General features: G+C 45.1%; 5 protein-coding genes across 5 annotated transcripts; all 5 read right to left on the bottom strand.

The window, feature by feature from the left end:
- Positions 1-2,471: 2,471 nt before the first annotated feature.
- Positions 2,472-2,804, bottom strand: SERLADRAFT_351243 (uncharacterized protein; the record flags this gene model as incomplete). The annotated part of the gene is made up of 1 exon (XM_007321914.1): positions 2,472-2,804. A coding segment is annotated over one exon (333 nt), but the record flags the coding sequence as incomplete, so codon positions are not given.
- A 35-nt stretch (positions 2,805-2,839) lies between these two features.
- On the bottom strand, positions 2,840-5,445 carry SERLADRAFT_441412 (uncharacterized protein; the record flags this gene model as incomplete). Its single annotated transcript, XM_007321915.1, has 3 exons — positions 2,840-4,132; positions 4,181-4,319; positions 4,586-5,445. 3 exons carry the CDS (start codon positions 5,443-5,445, stop codon positions 2,840-2,842), a joined length of 2,292 nt encoding a protein of 763 aa, XP_007321977.1.
- A 4,657-nt stretch (positions 5,446-10,102) lies between these two features.
- Positions 10,103-10,345, bottom strand: SERLADRAFT_340120 (uncharacterized protein; the record flags this gene model as incomplete). Its single annotated transcript, XM_007321916.1, has 1 exon — positions 10,103-10,345. A coding segment is annotated over one exon (243 nt), but the record flags the coding sequence as incomplete, so codon positions are not given.
- Positions 10,346-10,374: 29 nt separating this feature from the next.
- On the bottom strand, positions 10,375-10,599 carry SERLADRAFT_398195 (uncharacterized protein; the record flags this gene model as incomplete). Its single annotated transcript, XM_007321917.1, has 1 exon — positions 10,375-10,599. A coding segment is annotated over one exon (225 nt), but the record flags the coding sequence as incomplete, so codon positions are not given.
- Positions 10,600-15,206: 4,607 nt separating this feature from the next.
- Positions 15,207-18,318, bottom strand: SERLADRAFT_475639 (uncharacterized protein; the record flags this gene model as incomplete). Its single annotated transcript, XM_007321918.1, has 9 exons — positions 15,207-15,497; positions 15,548-15,614; positions 15,671-16,437; positions 16,495-16,662; positions 16,721-16,836; positions 16,886-17,320; positions 17,375-17,598; positions 17,662-17,893; positions 17,958-18,318. 7 exons carry the CDS (start codon positions 18,257-18,259, stop codon positions 16,085-16,087), a joined length of 1,830 nt encoding a protein of 609 aa, XP_007321980.1.
- Between the last annotated feature and the right edge of the window lie 70 nt (positions 18,319-18,388).

Here is an 18,388-nt window from a genome sequence, read left to right on the forward strand (position 1 = left end):
TGGTCTTTGGTTGTGACAGAATTTGGCGGTAGTAAGGTATTTTGCCCAGCTGTGTGGTTGGTTCTGGCAAAATATGCGGAGGTAGATCTCCAGTTCTTGATTGGATCGTTCTGTTTGTCCATCCGTCTGGGGATGATACGCAGAGGAGAGTGCGGTTTCAATGTTCAGGAGTTTGTGGAGTTCTTTGGATACTTCAGAGGCGAACTGTGGTCCCCTGTCGGATATGAGTTTATCGTGCAATCCGAATTGTTTGAAGATGGAATTGTGGAAGATTCGTGCGGTTTCAAGTGCGTCGATGGTTTTATGACAAGGTGAGAGGATTACCCCCTTACTAAGTCCTTGGTCTACCACGACCATTATACTGTCGTATCCTGAAGATTCTGGTAAATCAGTTATGAAGTCTACGGATAGGTACTTCATTGGTTCTGCGGTTTTGGGGTCTGGTTTGGGATTAATGGTACGGTGGTGGGATGCATGTTTACTTTCGCTTGTTGACAAGTTGCGCATCCTTTCACGTATTCTTCCACTTGTTTCATCATTCCTGGCCACCAATAGGCCTTTTTGATCAACTGGTAGGTTTTGAGCCTTCCTGGGTGTCCTGCGGACAGGGAATTGTGGTGATCTTTGATGATCGTCTTTTGTTCTTCTACTTCGTCAATCAGTAATTTATTCTGATAAAAGAACTGTCCTTCTTCTTTTCTCCAATCGTCTTTCTTTGTTCTTCCTGGATAATTATCGTTTGTGAGCATGGCTTGCTCAATTGTGTTTTTAATTGTTTGTGTGTGATACAGGAACGCTGAGGCGGGTATCATTGGTGTGTCATCGTCGTCTCCTTCTGTTTCGACGTATAAATCAGGTCTTCTTGAGAGTGCGTCGGGTACCACCATGTGGGTTCCTGGTACGTGCTCCAAGGTGTAATTGTATTGTGACAGTTCCAGCTGCCATCTTCTTTGTCGCGGTGTCAGTTTCCTGGCTTCTTGCCAGTACGTCAGGTTCTTGTGATCTGTCAGGATTTGGATCGTGTGGGGGCTTCCCAAAAGTAAGTGTTTCCACTCTTTTAAAGCTCTCATCACCGCTAATAACTCTTTGTCGTAGATCTGGTAGTTCTTTTCAGCGGGGGATAGTGTTTTGGAGAAAAATGCACATGGGTGCCATTGTCCTTGGTCATTGGGTTGCATTAATACAGCTCCTGCGGCGTGTTTGCTGGCATCTGCAGCAATCCTTGACAGTTTTGAGGAGTCGGGAATTTGTGTTAAGGGGGATTTGAGGAATTTTTGTTTCATCAATTTGAAAGTGTCGTCTTCAGTTTGGGTCCAGTTCCACTTCCTATCCTTTTCTAGTAAGGCATTCAAGGGTCTGGCAAGGTCAGAGTAATGACCAATAAACTTCCTGTAGAAGTTTCCATAACCTAAGAACTTCCTTACACCTTTGGTGTCTTTTGGGATTGGCCAATCGCGGATCCCAGCGAGTTTGGCTGGATCCATTGATACCTGATTGTGGGAAACAATCATTCCTAAGTATTCAATGGTTTCCGCTTCGAAGGTGCATTTTTCTAGTTTTAGAAATAGGTCGTTATCGCGTAGTCTTTGTAGAACCTGTCTCGTTCGGATTCGGAGTCTTTCGATGTTGGTGTCAAAGATGAGGATGTCATCCATGTATATGATCATCCAACCTTCATCGATGTAGTCTTTGAATTTGTCGTTCATCAGCCTTTGGAATGTTGCCGGTGAATTGCACATGCCAAAGAACATGACCGTTGGTTCGAACACTCCCTTGCTGGTTTTAAACGCAGCTTTCCATTCGTCTCCTTCTTTTATCCTTACGTTGTTGTATCCCCAACGTAGATCTAGTTTCGTAAAGATGGTGGCTCCTTTCAATTTTTCGATGAGGTCGGGTATCAGGGGTAGTGGATAGGGGTCTTTCACGGTATATGCGTTCAGTTTTCTGTAATCTTGGCACGGTCGGAGTGATCCATCCTTCTTGCCGATGAAGAAGAAAGGGGACACCTGTGGCAACTTGCTCGGCCTGATGTATCCCTTTCTGTATTTTTCCGTTAAGAACTCTGTTAATGCTTCGTCTTCCTTTGGTGCCAATGGGTATAACTTGCAATCTGTTGGTACAAATTCTGGTTTCATGTTGATTGCATGATCATATTCCCGTCGCTTGGGGAGTCTTTCCGACTTCTTTTTGTCAAAGACGTCCAAATACCCTTTATATTCATTCGGGAGGTTATGCTCCTTCTTTTCTCCGTGTATTTGCGCGTGTTCCATTGCCAAGTTGACCTTTAATCGAATCGTGGTTCGAGGATAGGGTGTTTGGTCGGATACGTATCTATGAATGGTTTCATACACGTCTTCGTTCACTGCGGTTGTCCTGATTTTTGTTTCCGTGGTTGTTTGGTTCATCCTGATGGAGTGTTTGTCCGAGTTTGGTAATTCCTTGTCTTTCCAGTTAATGACGGGATTGACTTTTCGTAACCAGGGAAATCCCAGTAATACGTCTTCTCCGTCTAGTCCGGTCAATAGGAACTTTGTGAACCTGTTTTGTCCTCCTGCATCTATCCTCTGATAGGTGCAATGCGTAATTTTTCCGTTTTTGTTCGTGGTTCCGTCAACATTTTTACATGTTATAGGAGTTGGGAGTTTTTGGAGGGGGAGTCGGTGTCTGATGGCAAATTTGGTGTCCATGAAGTTGTCTGTAGCTCCTGAATCTATCAGGGCTTTGGTTCCAATGGTTTTCTGTTTCAGCGAGCAATCAATTTGTAAAGAGTTGGCGTTGATTGTTGCTATTGTTACAGTTGCCATTTTCGACGGTACTAACATCGGGGTAGTCCGTCGTTTTAAAAACCCTCGTCTTCCAATTCTTTCATTGCCTCTGTTCTTTGATCTTCTCCTAATTCCCTCCACATCCTCATGATGTTTTGGACCCTGTCTTCTTCTACCACTGTTTTGGTGTCATCTTCCGTTTCGGTTTGACGTACCTTTCTTTCGGGAGTTTTTCCTTTGTTCCTACAATTCCTTCCTATGTGTCCTTTCTCGTTACATATGAAGCATCTTCCCTCTTTCCTCCTTGATTCTTCTTCGTCTTTGGTTAATCTTCTGGTGTTAGTGGATGGTCCACTTTTGCGATTTCTGTTGTTCTGTCTTTCTTTGTTTCTGGCGCCCCACGCTCCTTCCGAGATAGCGTTGGCACTGATCCAGTTAGCGTCTAGGTCCGCTACTGTGCTCATCCAGTCTTCGATGGTGAGTAGTTCCTTTCCGGTGAGTGCCCCGCGAAGGAGGGGTGGCCGGATAGCCTTTTGATAAACCATGATCATGGCTTCATTGTTGATGCCGCTTTTCCCAGCATCTAGCATGAACCTTGAGTTAAACGCTACTGCATTTTCTCCTTGTTCCATCTTCATTTTCATCAAGGCGGCCGAGGCCGTTCCTTTGGTGTTTGCCATTCTGAAACTGGTTGTGAAGGTTTTCATGAAGTCTGCCCATGTGGGGTAGGCATTCTTCTCTTTGTATTCGGTCATCTTGGCTTCACTCCATGAGGCGGCGTTGCCGTCCTTCATGTAGCTGAGGGCCACATATACCTCTTTCTTGTTGGAGTTGTAGATGGTGTTGTTGATATCAAAGTGTAGATTGGTGGACAATATCCACCTTTGGGCTTTATCTGGGGTTCCATCGAAGTCATTGATTTTCCCAATTTTCGTGGGTTTGGGGGCTGCAGCATTAGACATGGTGTGTGGTGGTGGGATGTGGGACAGGGCAGGTGCGGCGGGGAGTATCTGTGGAGTGGGAGGTGGTATCGGGTCGCCGCCTGCTGCAAACTCTTCAAAGTCGTTCTTGTCGTAGAGGTTTTCTACGGTTACTGGGGGATCGTGTTGTGTTGTGGGCAGTAGCTGTGGGTGGCTTCCTGTGTAGTACTGTAGCCAACGTGTTCTGGCTTTGTAGAAAGTGTCTGCTTGTTCTCTGGTGTGGAGTTGGGTTACGTCTGGTTGGGGAAAGGGAGGTGGTGCTGCTATCCTTTCTTGTCGGGATGACGTCGGTGGGGTTGCTGTTTGTGGGTTGTCTGAGCTTCCTCTTGCTCTCTGGGATCTGGTTGTTGGTTGTTGCGACGTCTTGTCGACTTTTTCTTCCCAAACCTAAATAGGTGGGACTTCTGGTTAGAATATGATTCTTTTGTTACGCACGAAGTGCTTAACAAAGTCTGAGGGTTCGTCGAGGTTTGTAAAGAGACTTATCCGAAGACAAGTTCGAGAACGTGGTTCTGAATGGAGGTTTTCCAACGGGAGTTGGTCTTCTTCTGAATAGAAGTCTGATCTTAGGAGTCTAGCTTTGTAAGCGTAAACTGCGTAGAATCGTATTAGAGAATACTACTGCTGTTACATGGTATTTATAATGGAAAGGAATTGGTGATAGGAGTTAGGTCCTATCTAGGGCAGGTCCGTCTGTTGAGGACTAAGTACTATAATAGGTACTGTGAATGCGAGAGGAACAGAAGTGTACGTGAAGGAAATGAGTCATCGGTCCGATGGTATAACCGATGAGTAAAAAGAAATGAGTAGTCCTTAAATGTCCAATAGAGATTGTAACACCGCTCATTTTCTGCTTGATCTCGCCATAGTTGATCATTGGTAATGATTCTTGTTTTCCACTGGGTGTATGTTTTCAGAATGTTTCCCGAGTAGATAATTTGTTTGATCAACGGGGCGTTGATGTTGTTTCTGATTAACGTGATCAGGAATTGTTCGTTTCCTTTCACGTTATATCCTGCGCGTCGTCTGGTTGCTTTGAATTTTACAAAATACTCTTGCGCAGTGAGAGTACCTTGTTTCAAGTACATGATTTCGTACTTGCTCCTTTCTTCTTTGAACGCATCTTGAAAATGGTCCTTTAGCATGGACTCGAAATGAGCCCAGCTTTCCAATTGTTCCATTTCTTCAATGTCTGTTCTTTCGTCTGCCAGCATCTTCCTCTCCACCCATTCTGTTCTTAATGCTGCCGCCACTCCACTTGTCATATATAATAGGGCAAAGTTAATTTTGTTGACCTCTATCCGGAAATATTCTGGGTTTGCTCCAAAATGAAGCTGTAATGATTCGAAGAAGTTCCGGAACTTCTTCTTATTACCGTCATATGGCTCAGGCTTGGCCAATGCGGTTTTTCTGTAGCCGGCTTCATGTCTGATAGGCCGGTCCGTCTGTTGCTGTTGCTGCGGTGGCTGCATTGCGAGCCTTCTCCACAAGCCTGCAACTTCTGCGTCTCTTTGTAGGAATTGCCTTTCCCATTCTGCGTTGTTGTCTTGAATTGCGGCGTTTACGGCCATCCGGACCATCATTTCTAAATTCTGCATGCGCCTCGTTTCTGGCGAAGGTGATTGTTCTCTTTGCGGAGTAGGCGGTAGGGCCTCTCCTAATTTGTGCATTCCCATTCCTGGCGTTGATGGGGGTAGCATGTCTGGGTTCAGGGGTAGGATCAAGGAACAACCAGATGCTTTGTGGTTCTTCAACAAAGGGCATACAAAAACGGTTCCCCAGATGACAGGTCTGGATCAACACATTGATTTCATACGTTCCCTTTTTCTGTCTTTCTCTTTTGGTAAAGGGATCCTCTTCCATTCCCTACTACCGTGTATGTAAAGTGATATAAAGTGTAATACGAAGGTAGGTAAAATGTATGGTGATAAATTGGGGTCCGAACAGTTGTCCCAATGTGATCTGCTTATTAAGCTGTCAATCCCTCTCCGACTGGCGGACGCAAGTGCGCGGCCTGGTCAGAGGTATTTAAAAATGAAACTAGGTAAAAAAATTTCTAACTAAACTTCACTCAGTTCCACACCGGGTAAAGTTGTAACTACTTGGATAGGGGTGAGGGGAATTTCCTCGAGAGAGTGTGCTGGGGAAGAATGATATGATGGTTAACGGACGTGGAGGGATGGGAAGTGGATTGGTTAGAATTGTGTTGGTAGAAGTTATAGTTATGTAGGCAAGGTAGATGATGACAAATAGGATTGGGAGGGTGAAGGTTAGGATGATAGTGATGATTGTAGCTGCTGTTAATATCATAGACAATGCTTTGACTTTCAGCTGTTGATTGTGTGATAACCTGACCCTATACCGAGTTAATGGAAGTCAAGTTGTCTAACCGCCAGCAGGGTCTAAACAATGATATAGAAAGATTTAATCAACAGCTAAGGGGTATGTACAAAAGGTAGCTGGTATATATACTAAGGGACATGCGTTGACAACGAGGTGCTGACTGAGCGTCATGTGTAAGGCATGAGGCGCTTTATAATTGTCTTTGTAAGTGACTACGTCATATGTCATGTGATTGATCACGTGACTATGATTAGATTAGATTTGGAGAAATAATAGATAAGATTGAGCCGTTATCAGTTGAGATAAGAGTGTCAGGATTAAGGGATCGTGACACATGCATCATACCGAATAATCTGTTGAAGGATGAGACTATGTTTTCCTCATAGAAATGCCAGTGTAGTTGAGTAGTTTACTCTGTATACTTCATTCCTCAAATATCACATGTGCAATCAACTAGCTCTACTTTTTGTTTCGTGCATTTATCTTATAAGGTTCAAGAAGATAATATAGGCTATACCTACAATAAGGCTTTGGACCAGGACAATCAGGCATGTTCGGTCTGTTCAGATATGACTACTGTTACTGGTACCAATATAGCGCCATCGGAATCCTCAGCTCAAATGGCAAGATTATTTTGGTAAGGCCTATCACCTTGGCTGGAGCAATCATATTGATCAGGGCCTCCAGATAAATTGGCCGCATCATAATGCCATGTGTACTCGGATATCTCAGGGCTGTCGCAACAATCATTCTGAATAAAATCTGGTCTGACCTGTTCGCAATCTTTTGTATCTAATCTGATGCTCCGTTTTCTGCCAATCTTATCAGACCACACTCGGCCTAATCATCGAAAGTGGATTTTTCCGACATTGTTGAGGGGTGTGTTGAGTTCCATCTCGACAAGACATCAGCATTCCTTTTTGTTCATACTCCACCCTCTGGCATTCACAATTGGTATTCCACATTTTACATACAAACAAAACCCCTAGAACCTCAGTGATTCTGTCACTGCTGAGGTATGTTAAACTTCTCCCACCTGTATTTGTTGTACCTTTAATTGACCAGCAATTCTGTCACCGCTGAGAACACTCTCGTGACCCTACAGGTTACAAAGGGGTCTTGTTTATATATAAAATGTGAAATAACAATTGTGAATGCCAGAGGGCGGAGTATGAATAAAAAGGAATGCTGATGTCTTGTCGCAATGGAACTTGACAAAACCGGATAAACCCGGTCTCTGCCGAAGCAGCCATTGTTCTCCATGGAGCATAGCCACCATAATAAAACTAAGTGAAACTCAGCCGCTGCCCGAGAGGCTATAGAAACCACTTTATTATTTACCTAAGTGAAACTACAATAGATGTTAGTTTAAGGTGATCTCTAATAAATGTAATGTAACATACCTCAGCCGCTGCCCGAGAGGCTATAGAAACGACTGAGGTATTCCTATACTAAACCCCCTACTACTTATAGTCGGAGGTGCTACTCGCTACAGTATAATGACTCCTAGGAGAACAATGGTTACTCCATGGAGTGGTGGCTATGCTCCATGGAGAACAATAGCTGCTTCGGCAGAGACCGGGTTTATCCAGTTTTGTCACTCCCACTCGAGTGCAACCGTAGTCCCATAGCTTTAGAGAATTTCCAGTGTTTTTCATGAGTGAGGGGTTTAGTGAGAATGTCTGCAACCATATCTCCTGTAGGAACGTATCTGATTACTGCCTCTCCCTTTGATACTAAGTCATCTCGGATAAAATGATATTTCTGTTGAATGTGTTTTGTGCGAGCATGGAACTGTGGATCTCGTGTAAGAATGATAGCTGCTTGATTGTCACAGTGCAATGTTGTAGGTCCATTTTGAGCATGTCCAATTTCTTCAAAAAATGTCCAAAGCCATGCAAGGTGTTGTCCAGCATTGCTCAATCCAATGTACTCTGACTCCGTGGAGGATAAAGCGACCATGCTTTGTCTTTTGCTTGTCCAGGAGATTGCTCCTCGGATGGTGATAAAGACAAACCCTGATGTTGATCGAGACATGTCTGGGTCTCCAGACCAATCTGCATCTGAATATCCATAGAAATCCATGTCCATGGAGACATCTGTGCCATCATATCGTAGCTCCATGTCCCTGGAGCTGAGCTATGCCTGCTTAGTATTCCAACAATGTAGGCAATGTCTCGGCGGGTTCCAAGCATGGCATACATGAGGGAGCCTACAATTGAGAGGTATGACACTTAAGGCCCTTCAATATGCATCTCGTGTTGCACAATATCTTCCCCTGGAGCATTTGCAAGGAGTTTTGATCCATAGGCCATTGGTGTCCATACTGGTTTGCAGTTCTTCATTCCAGTACGCTCCAGGACTGTGTCAATGTATTGGCGTTGCAATAGGGATATTGTTTTGTTTGAACGATCACGTTGGATTTCTATTCTGAGGATGTATTTTGCTTCTCCAAGGTCCCACATTTTGAATATGGATTCGAGTTTGGCTTTTGTGATATCCATGAATTTTCGGGATGAAGCTCCTAGGAGGAGGTCATCTACATAGACAACAACAAAGCATATTTGTTTGTTGTCCCAGAATACATAGAGACATGTTTCTGCATTTAGTCTTGTGAAACCGAGCTCCTGGAGCTTGCAATCAAAAGTTTTGTTCCATGTACGACCAGCTTGTTTTAACCCGTAGATGGATTTCTTCAATCTCCAGCAGTATCCAGGTTGGATAGGAACACCCCCTGGAGGAAGCATGTACAGTTCTTCTTCAAGTTCTCCATTGAGATAAGCTGTGGATACGTCCATTTGATCAAGTTCTAGGTCGTACTTTGCTGCCAGGGCTAGAATAATTCGGATTGACTCTAAGTTTGCAACCGGAGCAAAAACCTCCTGGTAATCAATCCCCTCCCTTTGAGTAAAACCTCGTGCAACAATCCGGAGTTTGTATCTCTCAATGTTTCCGTTTTGATCAAACTTGATCCAGAACACAGGTTTTGATGTGATGGGTTTTACTCCCTTCGGAAGTGGAACAGTGTCATATACTGCATTAGTATTGAGACTTAGGAGTTCCTCCTCCAAGGCAGACTTCCATAATTCTCCATCCGGACGTGATAAGGCTTCCTTTAGTGTCCTTGGAAGGTCTGTGTTAGATGGACCAGTACTTGCTATTCCAGCAAAGAATGTCTCCTCTGTATCAGATGTTTCTTCATGAACCTTAGGAGTGTTAGGTTTCTCCATGGAGTTGTCATGCTGCTCTTTTCAAGACTGTTCCTCATCTAGAGTCCTTTGATAATCTCGGTTTTTGTCTGCAGGACGGGTCTGGCGACTGCTTCTGCATACTCCTAGGACTTCAGCAGGCATAACTGCTCTTTTAGGAACTTGTGCAGGTACTCCAGGGAGTAGACGCATTTGTGTATTTGTTGCCCCACTCACTCCTCGGAGGTGTTGGATGACTCCTTGGAGGTGTTGTATGCCTTCCAGAAGCTGATCCAATGGACAGGCTGTCTAGCTGTATTCGGACTTTTTCCACATCAGCTGGCTGTATGTTGAGGGGCTGTCCTCCCACTGACTGTAACTCTACTTTGGCTTTCCGTTCTGAAGATGGCCAGTGTTCAGGTCTTGGTTGTAGAGACTGTTGTGGAGGGTGTCTTAGCTGATCAGGTGCTCCCACTGCTCTCGGAACATCTCCACGGAGGTATTGCCCCACTGCTCTCGGAACATCTTCATGCTGATATGGTTCCATTGCTTGTGGAACATCTCCTTGGAGATGTGGTTCCATTTGCAATTCATTTGGATCTCGGATCCGAGGGTCAGAATCATCCTCCTCCAATGTTTTTTGGTCTGGATAGTGAGCATTCTCTGGAATGAGTCCCTCCCACTGATCTGTGCTAGTGTCTGTGTTCCAGGGAGCAGTGTCATCCTTTTGTACCTTTCCGGATTCATTGAATATGACATGCCGACTGGAAAACACAGTCCGTTTTTCAGTGTCTAGGAGTTTGTAGGCTTGCTTTCCATGTGTGTAGCCAATCATTATGGCTTTGCGCCCCTTGGAGTAAAACTTCACTTGCCTTTTGTCTTTCGGAATCAAGGCATATGCTTGGCATCCAAAAGGGCGAAACAAAGTTGCATCAACTCTCCTTTTAAACAGTATTTCATACGGGGTCTTTCCATGGAGTCCTGATGCTGGGCTGCGTGCTGTGATATATGCAGCTGTTTGCATGGCATCTACCCAAAATGACTTTGGGAGCTTGGAATCATGGAGCATAGTGGTTGCTAATGTAGCCAATGTCTGATTCATGCATTCTGCAATGCCATTTTGTTCCAGAGTATCTGCAGCTGTAGTTTCTTGGATGACACCATCTCCTCGGAGTTGATTTTTGAATGCATTGCCAGTATATCCTCCTCCCTCATCGCTCCAGAGGAATTCTGTGTATAGTGGAGTGAAATTTTCTTCTCCCAAATGAGTCCGGAAGAATGTTTGGACATCTTCTTTCCATTGCTTGTATCGTTCCAGTGCTTCACTTTTATGTTTTAGGAAATATATCCATGGAAATTTGGAGAAATCATCTACAATGATAATCCAGTACCAAAAACCCTCCCTGGAAGTTGGTTTGATTGGTCCTCCAACATCTGTGAGCACAAATTGTATGGGGCGCTTGGCTCGGTTTCCTCCAGTGGACTTGAAAGGTAATTTCTTCATCTTTCCTAAAGCACAAGGTTCACAAAACTCCGGGGTTCCGGTAAGGGTGTCTATGTCCTGGAGCTGTCTTTTTGTAACCATTCGTTGCAAGCGGTCCATTCCAATGTGTCCTATTCTCCTGTGCAGTAAATTTACATCTACTGCTGCAAAAGCTGACTCCGGGTTGATTTCGAATTTTGCTTAGATGTGATAAAGTCCTCGCTTGTGTAACGCAGTGAGGATAAGTTCCTCCTTTTTCCGAACTTCACAAGCATTTGACCCTGCTGGAAAAAGTGTTGATAACCCCGTTTTGGACAATTTGTGGACAGAGACGAGTGCTAACGTGAAGTTTGGCACAAGTAAGACATTTGACAGTGCAATATTGTAGTCCTTATTGCCAACAGTTGCTTGTATGATTACAGTTCCAATTCCAATGGCATTTACAGAGGATTCATCCCCAAAACTGATCGTCCTCGGAGGATGCAGAACATGGTATGTTCCTGGCTCAAACCAGGAGCGGTGAGGGATCATGTGGGATGTTGCTCCGGAGTCAATAATAATTGTTGTTTTGGTCTTATCGGGTTCCGACACAAGGTAAGCTTGAATGCGTTTAGCAAGGGGCTTGGAAATATGTACATGTTCCAATGCAATATGACTCTGTTCCTCCTCGGAGTCAGATCCAGATGATTGCTCCGCTGTATTTGCCTTTTCCTTCTCTTTTCCTTTATCCTTGTGTCTTTCCTTTCCCTTCTTCCTTTGACCTTTTTCAGCTGACTGAAGTGTTCGACACTCTGAGGTGTTGTGTGATTTGGCTTTGTGGAAGTTACACCATTTCTCCTCGGATTTGAGTGCTGATTCAGAACCTCCAGGGGCCTTCCCTGACTGTCGTGCAACTTCTGCAGTGATCCGGATCTCAACTGCATCAAAGGTAAGTTTATTTTCTTCAATTGTGTTGATTACTGATGACTGAAATGTTTGCCATTCAGGAGTGCATGGGAGAGATTAGAGAAGAGCGAAAGCCATGAGTTTGGTATCAACTCCTAGTTTCATTCCGGAGAGGTGTGAATCAATTGTCCAGATTTTCGCAATGTGGTCCTGGATAGGTGATGTCCCATCCCAGGACAATTTGGTGAGTTGCTGGAATGAATAGAAGGCCAAGGCAATGTTGGACGTTTGATAGAGTGAGACAAGTTTATCAAATAACTCCTTGGAGCTGGTGAGGTCTCCAGTCCTCATTAGGAGGGCATCAGAGATGTGATCCTGGATGATTCCATGTGCCTTCTCATCCTTAAGTATCCAGGTGATCTCAGGATCCTCCGAGGAGGTAGGTTTTCCTGGTGAGGGCTTAAGCTCCTCTCCAGTAACAACCCGGAGAACTTTTTCCTGACGTAGCTTTGAGATGATCCGGTGTCATGCACCAAAGTTGATTGGTAGCATGGACAGGTGTCAATAACGAAGCGAATATTCGAAAAGACTCGCCTTTGCGCCACACAGGCACAGTGCCACGTGGAATAGTAATTAATATTGCCCTTTTCAAACTTGTGGCTGATCAGCACCACCTCTATTAGGCAATCCAGTCACGCTCACCTTTGCTTTTCCATCCGGTACTTTCCGTGTTTCGGCATTTCGGCAAATTTTCGCGTCGCCACTGGCTACACATTGCATTGTGCCCTCGCTTTTGTTGTTTCCCTTACTCCCCTTCCTTTGCCTAGCCCCACCATGGGCCCCTTCCTCTCCTTTTTATTCTCACCTGACGGTCGTTTCTGGATCCCCATTCTAATCCACTTTTTCGTCACCTCCACCCTCCTCCTCCTCATCTTATTTGCACCCCCACCATTTCTGATGTCACCACTTCCTATCCGCTTCCGTTGCCAATCCATTGACTACCACGTGCCACTGCTGATATCAGCAAAGCCCCGGCGGCCGGTCCAAATAGGGCAACAGGTCCATCTTCATGACGTCGATCTGCCATTATATACTATCAAAACATCGGTCGCTCGTCTTGCCTGGTTGGAGCGTGGGTGGGTAATTTTTGAGCTGGAGAAGGTTCATCCCCTTGCGTCGCCCATGTTCATCGCTGTCCCATTCACTTGGGTACACTTATCTTTTGTCCATCGTCTTCGCTACAGCTACACCTACCACACGCTGCCTGGGACTCACTTGTTCCAAATTGGAACTACTCCTCTCCCTCCCTCGTTTGATCAGGTGGTCCAACACAACCAGTCCATTGGTAAGGCCATGGAACTGTCGGATTTGGACTAGGTGGTGGACCGGTGGCTCCAGTTTCTTTTTCTTCAGCAGAACATTCATTTACAGTGCGATTATTTTTGATTTTTGAATCATTTTTATGGACACATATTTTTTTTTAGAATGCCTGACTGACAATAAAGGAACTGTGTTGATACTGATAGTGTTTTGCCTTGCCCTTTTTTTACTGCATCTTCCCATGACATCATGATTTTCCTGCTCTCTTTTTGCTATTGGACTTTACTTTATGGCTGTACAAACCTGTGACATTACTCACAGCATTCATTGTTCTATCCCTTTCTTTTCTTTTTTTTGACAATCTTATCCTGTACTACCTACGCAGGATTCATCAGCGTACATTCCTTTTTCCTTCATATTCTTTCTCATTCTTTTTGCACAGCTATACTGTGCATAGCCTACTTTTCTTTTACTATATAAACCCCTGTATTTTACCTTGTAAAAACAACAAGAACTCCATTCCAGACTTCTTCTCTAATTTCAAGTTCACTACTCTGCTGCTTGTGATCCAGTGTGGTCACAACACTTCCCACTGCTACCACTGTCAACTGCTGTCATCGTCACTTCCCACTTTTGAAGTCATTGTCATCCCTTTCGATTAGAGTCCTTCTGAGCACTACAGTCTGTGTGTCAGGAGCCTGCTATCACTGGGAACCTCGGCACCTCGTCATCCTCGTCGTTCTCAAACCTACCTTGTGCTACCATTAGCAAGGTAGTGCTCGTCTATACTTGCCACAAAGCCCCTATCTTTCTATAGTCCAACTATCCCTCCTCCTCAAAACCCACACCCATACATCTCTGGTTTTTACTTTGAAGGATCTTTATATGTACAACCCCATGAACAACCAGACCACTCCACTGTTCTAGGAGGCAAAGCCCATAAACAAGTTCCATGGAATCTGGGAGGATTGTGTGTTAGTTTGTTTTTGTGTGTGGTTTTCTAACAACAGTTCTCATCATCGACACCGGAGTTTCCATATCTGAAAATTGTTGGGTCCAGTGAGAACTGGACATGCGGATGTATTGCGTGCTGTGGTCATGGTTCCAAGGTTGCCATTTCAAATAAGAATTATTTCCTGCGTAGCTTTTGCGCACCAGGGCTCATAACCTAATAAGACTAAGTGAAACTCAGCCGCTGCCCGAGAGGCTATAGAAATGACTGTATTATTTACCTAAGTGAAACTACAATAGATGTTAGTTTAAGGTGATCTCTAATAAATGTAATGTAACATACCTCAGCCGCTGCCCGAGAGGCTATAGAAACGACTGAGGTATTCCTATACTAAACCCCCTACTACTTATAGTCGGAGGTGCTACTCGCTACAGTATAATGACTCCTAGGAGAACAATGGTTACTCCATGGAGTGGTGGCTATGCTCCATGGAGAACAATGGCTGCTTCGGCAGAGACTGGGTTTATCCGGTTTTGTCAGGCGCAAGGATCCAGGATATAACTACTGTAATGCCCTCGCGTATAGCCAAGAGCGAAGCTAGTCAGTCACAATTCCAGATGGTGGAGACTGGAGAGGAAGCTATGCGGCGTCAGATCGGCGAAGAGAATGAGCGCAGGATGGTAAATATGACGGAAGAGGAGATTGTGCAGGAGGGAGAGGACATCGTGGAACGATTTGGGCTTATTATGACCAGTCAGATCCTGATATGATTAATATATGATTTGCCGTCGTTACTCTGTCTGTGTATTTGTACCATAGTACTCCTAGATTAATATGAATGCTTAATCTCTCCCACATTTTTTCCAAGATGTCTATATCAATTGAATGGAAAATCAAAGGTAATTTCATTTGTGGTATTTTCATCAATATACTCAAAACCTTCTGCTCGACCCACACCAAGGCACGCCTGTCGAAATACTACATGTTGTGTTACTTGGCTTTGTTAAATACTTGTGGCGAGACTTAGTACAGCTTAAGGGTAAACTCGACACCGCCACTTGATTCCAGGTAAACGTATCTCTTCTGTTTGGAACTTCAACGCGTGTCTCCGACGCCATCACAGTGCACCGAACCCCAAGATGTCTTGGCATGTCATCGCATCCTTGCCAGTAAACAATGTTTCTGTTTTCTATTAGACGTTGTCAAGGACTTCAGGCCTCGTAGCACAGGAAAGCGGTGAGCGTAGCATCGCGCCATTATAATAAATTGGCCAGCAACTTACACCTGGCTGACCATTTCCTCGTTCACCATGCAACTTGCACTTTCAAGTGATTACGTTTTTGATACAATCATGACCAACTCAGAGGGTCAGGTCATTTATAAAACAACTACTCCTAGCTGGACTTCGCGCACTACCACCCTGTGGAAAATCAGGCCCAGCTCCTCCCCGCTTAACATGCGCGATGAGTTTGACGTCTTAGCAGAAATCGAATGGCACACCTGGACGTCGTCTAAAATCCGTTTCGACGGCAAAGAAGTTCGAGCCCAGGATTATATTCCAAGTAGTGGGTTGATCAAACGGTGTGTGCACCTTCCAACACAAGGTCACGTGTGCTAAAACAAGAATACAGCAATCGCGCATTTACAGCCCCAGACGGAAAGAAATACAAATGGATGCTCCAACGCCGACGGCTTGATGTAAGCAGCGATCATTATTCATATTTCTAACTTTTTTACTTATGCAAATGCAACAGCTTGAACTAGGAGACGGCTCGGATACTCCTATAGCTTGCTTGCACAACAGAAGCTTGGGTATCATTGGAGAGAAGCATCCACCTTACCTCGAGATATACCCAGCCGGTGAACATATCTTAGACACAATCGTTATGACTTTCATATATGTGGAGAAGATGCGGAAGGATGAAGAAACGGCTGCCATCACCGCTGCATCAGTTTCTTGAATTTCATTTTGCAGAAGCCCATCCCTGCAGTTCAATCGGTGGTGACTTCCAACACTATACCCGGCATCCCACGGCCGAGAGGCAACGCACTCCAACCTTCTCGATCAGGGGTATGGTAATCAGGAAGATGTAAATGAACTGGGAGTGTGGGATTGCAACTACCTAGCTGCCAATATACAGTACAATATGATACACAATGTTTTTTACTCAGCGGATTTTCCAGTATACGATGCTGTTTCCATATCCCGCAACAGCACATTGTTCCACTTCAACGCCCTTCTTCCATAGCTTCCCCGAAAGGTCCCTGACGGGTGCCTTTGCATTTGCGAGCATAAAGCGAGTACTGTCGGCTTGCTCCAAGTTGGTGGGTACCGCAAGACTGGTCCTCTTTCCCGTCCCAAGTTGGTAATCTCGATTAGTGCCCCAGACAAGGAGATCACGACCTGTTGCACCTGAGCCAGCCTGCGATCTAGTATCCAAGGTCATTAAGACGTGACCAGTGGGAGATATTGATATCGCATGAGGGAATATGGGCGTTAGCGCTTGCTCTTTTTCGTCAACTGAAAGATGTCTATTTGTAAGTAGTATACTAGCTTGCAGAATGCGACCATACTTACATTCACGAAGCCCGCTGACATTCTTGACGCGTAGAGGATTACCTTGAGCGTTGGAGAAAACATTATTACCGAGTCCCCCCCACTGGCCGTTACCACACATCAGCAGATCGACGAACGCAGCCGTATTCCCACCAGACCGTTCTGCAACAAAGCAGGCTAGATCCCCTCCTAAATAATAGCCATCAGCATCGGCATCTGGATGGTAGCTTTACATATGTGTAGATACCTGCTGCAATGTCCAAGCAACTTGTTCGTAGGGAGCCTGGTACATTTCTCGATAGAACTATTTCTGTGGGCACGGTGATGGTATCCAGAGTCACATTGCTGCCCAGGCCTACCTGGCTATAAGGTAGGTCAGTACCCTGAAGCAGTTCAATAGGCAAACACAAACCCAAATTCATTCGCGCCCCAGCCAAGCGCTCGTCCAGAATCAGTTAGGACGTAGCTACTGCGTCCCCCCGCAGCGATCTGGGAGACATTGATTCCCTTTAAAGCTTGGATCTCGAACAACGTATCAGAAAATCCTATGTTCTGGTCATCAAGCTGTTGCAAGTTATCTGATACAGTAGGTCCCGCCGATGGAGTATCAGCACGTGAGAAGGGTGTTGAATTGGCGAAAGGGTCCGCTATAGATTTTGGAACAAGCTCGACAGCCAGGCGAGAGGAAGGACTCATAACTGTCGAACTCGATGGAATTGGAATATCGAATTTTCGGAAGCCAAGCTGACCATGTGAGTTTGCATTCTTGTTGATAGGGTGTGCATAAGTTCGCCCCGTGGAGGTGAGTGCAAGAAGGTGATCGCGGCCAGCGGCTATCGATACAAATCTACGTAGACGCGCGTCAGGATTCATGCACCACACAAATTAAATTTCTGCGCACCGTTCTTTCCAGCCGAATGCTTCCTTTGGCGTAAGTTGAGCAAAGTCGATAGCCGCTTCTTCTTCGCCCCAAAACCAACCAGTTCCCCACCATGGTGTACTAGACGGCGTTGGTGCACCAACAGGAGATTTCTGTTGACCTGCTTTAGCTGCAAACACATATATCTTTCCTGACGCCGACAAAGCGAACACGCGGGACCCAGTTAATTGCAACCGAATGATATTCTATTGCGTGTGTTCAAGATATATCCGTCAGAAAGCATCTCTAAGAAGATATTCAATACATACCTTTCCTTGTAGCGTCAACGTTGGTTTTCTGCCCATCGCCTCTGCGTCGGACTTGGGAGCCGAACCATAAAAACCATTACCCCACTGATAGACGTCTCCTCGTGCGTCTACACAGGCAGCATGCTGATCATGAAGTGCCAAGTCGCGTAAAGCTACATTCTGAAGCCAGTTTGCGACTGATGGTATTCGTACGGACTCTATCCCAGGATTTTCAGGTGATATTATATTGGACCTTTCAGAGAAGTAATCAGGGAATCAGAGCTGGCCTCGTCATAAGATTCCCGGTAACTACTCACTTATTCGAACCCCATACTACCGCGGTTAAACTTCCATCCTCGTTGATGCCAGTACACAATGCCTGCTTTGCTTTGAGAACAGCTTCGGTGGGATTGGTCTCGGGAGCATCGCCATGAATGGTAGTTTTTGAGTTATACCATATTAATCCTCCGACAGCAGCGGTGGATGATGCAAGAATAATAGCCCGCTGAGAACCTCGTATTGTATGAGTCTTGGTGTGAACTCCTCGTCCTAACCTTGCAACTTGGGAGTGAACGTCGCGCAAAGGCGCCTTGAGATGACGTGGTGCTTGTCTGAACATATTTGATAGCGTTCTCTACAAAGTGACAATGTAGAAATATGAGAGAAACATACAAGCCCAACCTCCTAAAAGATGCAGAAATGCTCCAAAGTGCTCGGAGCGGACTCGGACTCGGAGCAACCCAAAGGA

This window comes from Serpula lacrymans, assembly GCF_000218685.1.
Source record: "Serpula lacrymans var. lacrymans S7.9 unplaced genomic scaffold SERLAscaffold_12, whole genome shotgun sequence".
Lineage (NCBI taxonomy): Eukaryota > Fungi > Basidiomycota > Agaricomycetes > Boletales > Serpulaceae > Serpula > Serpula lacrymans.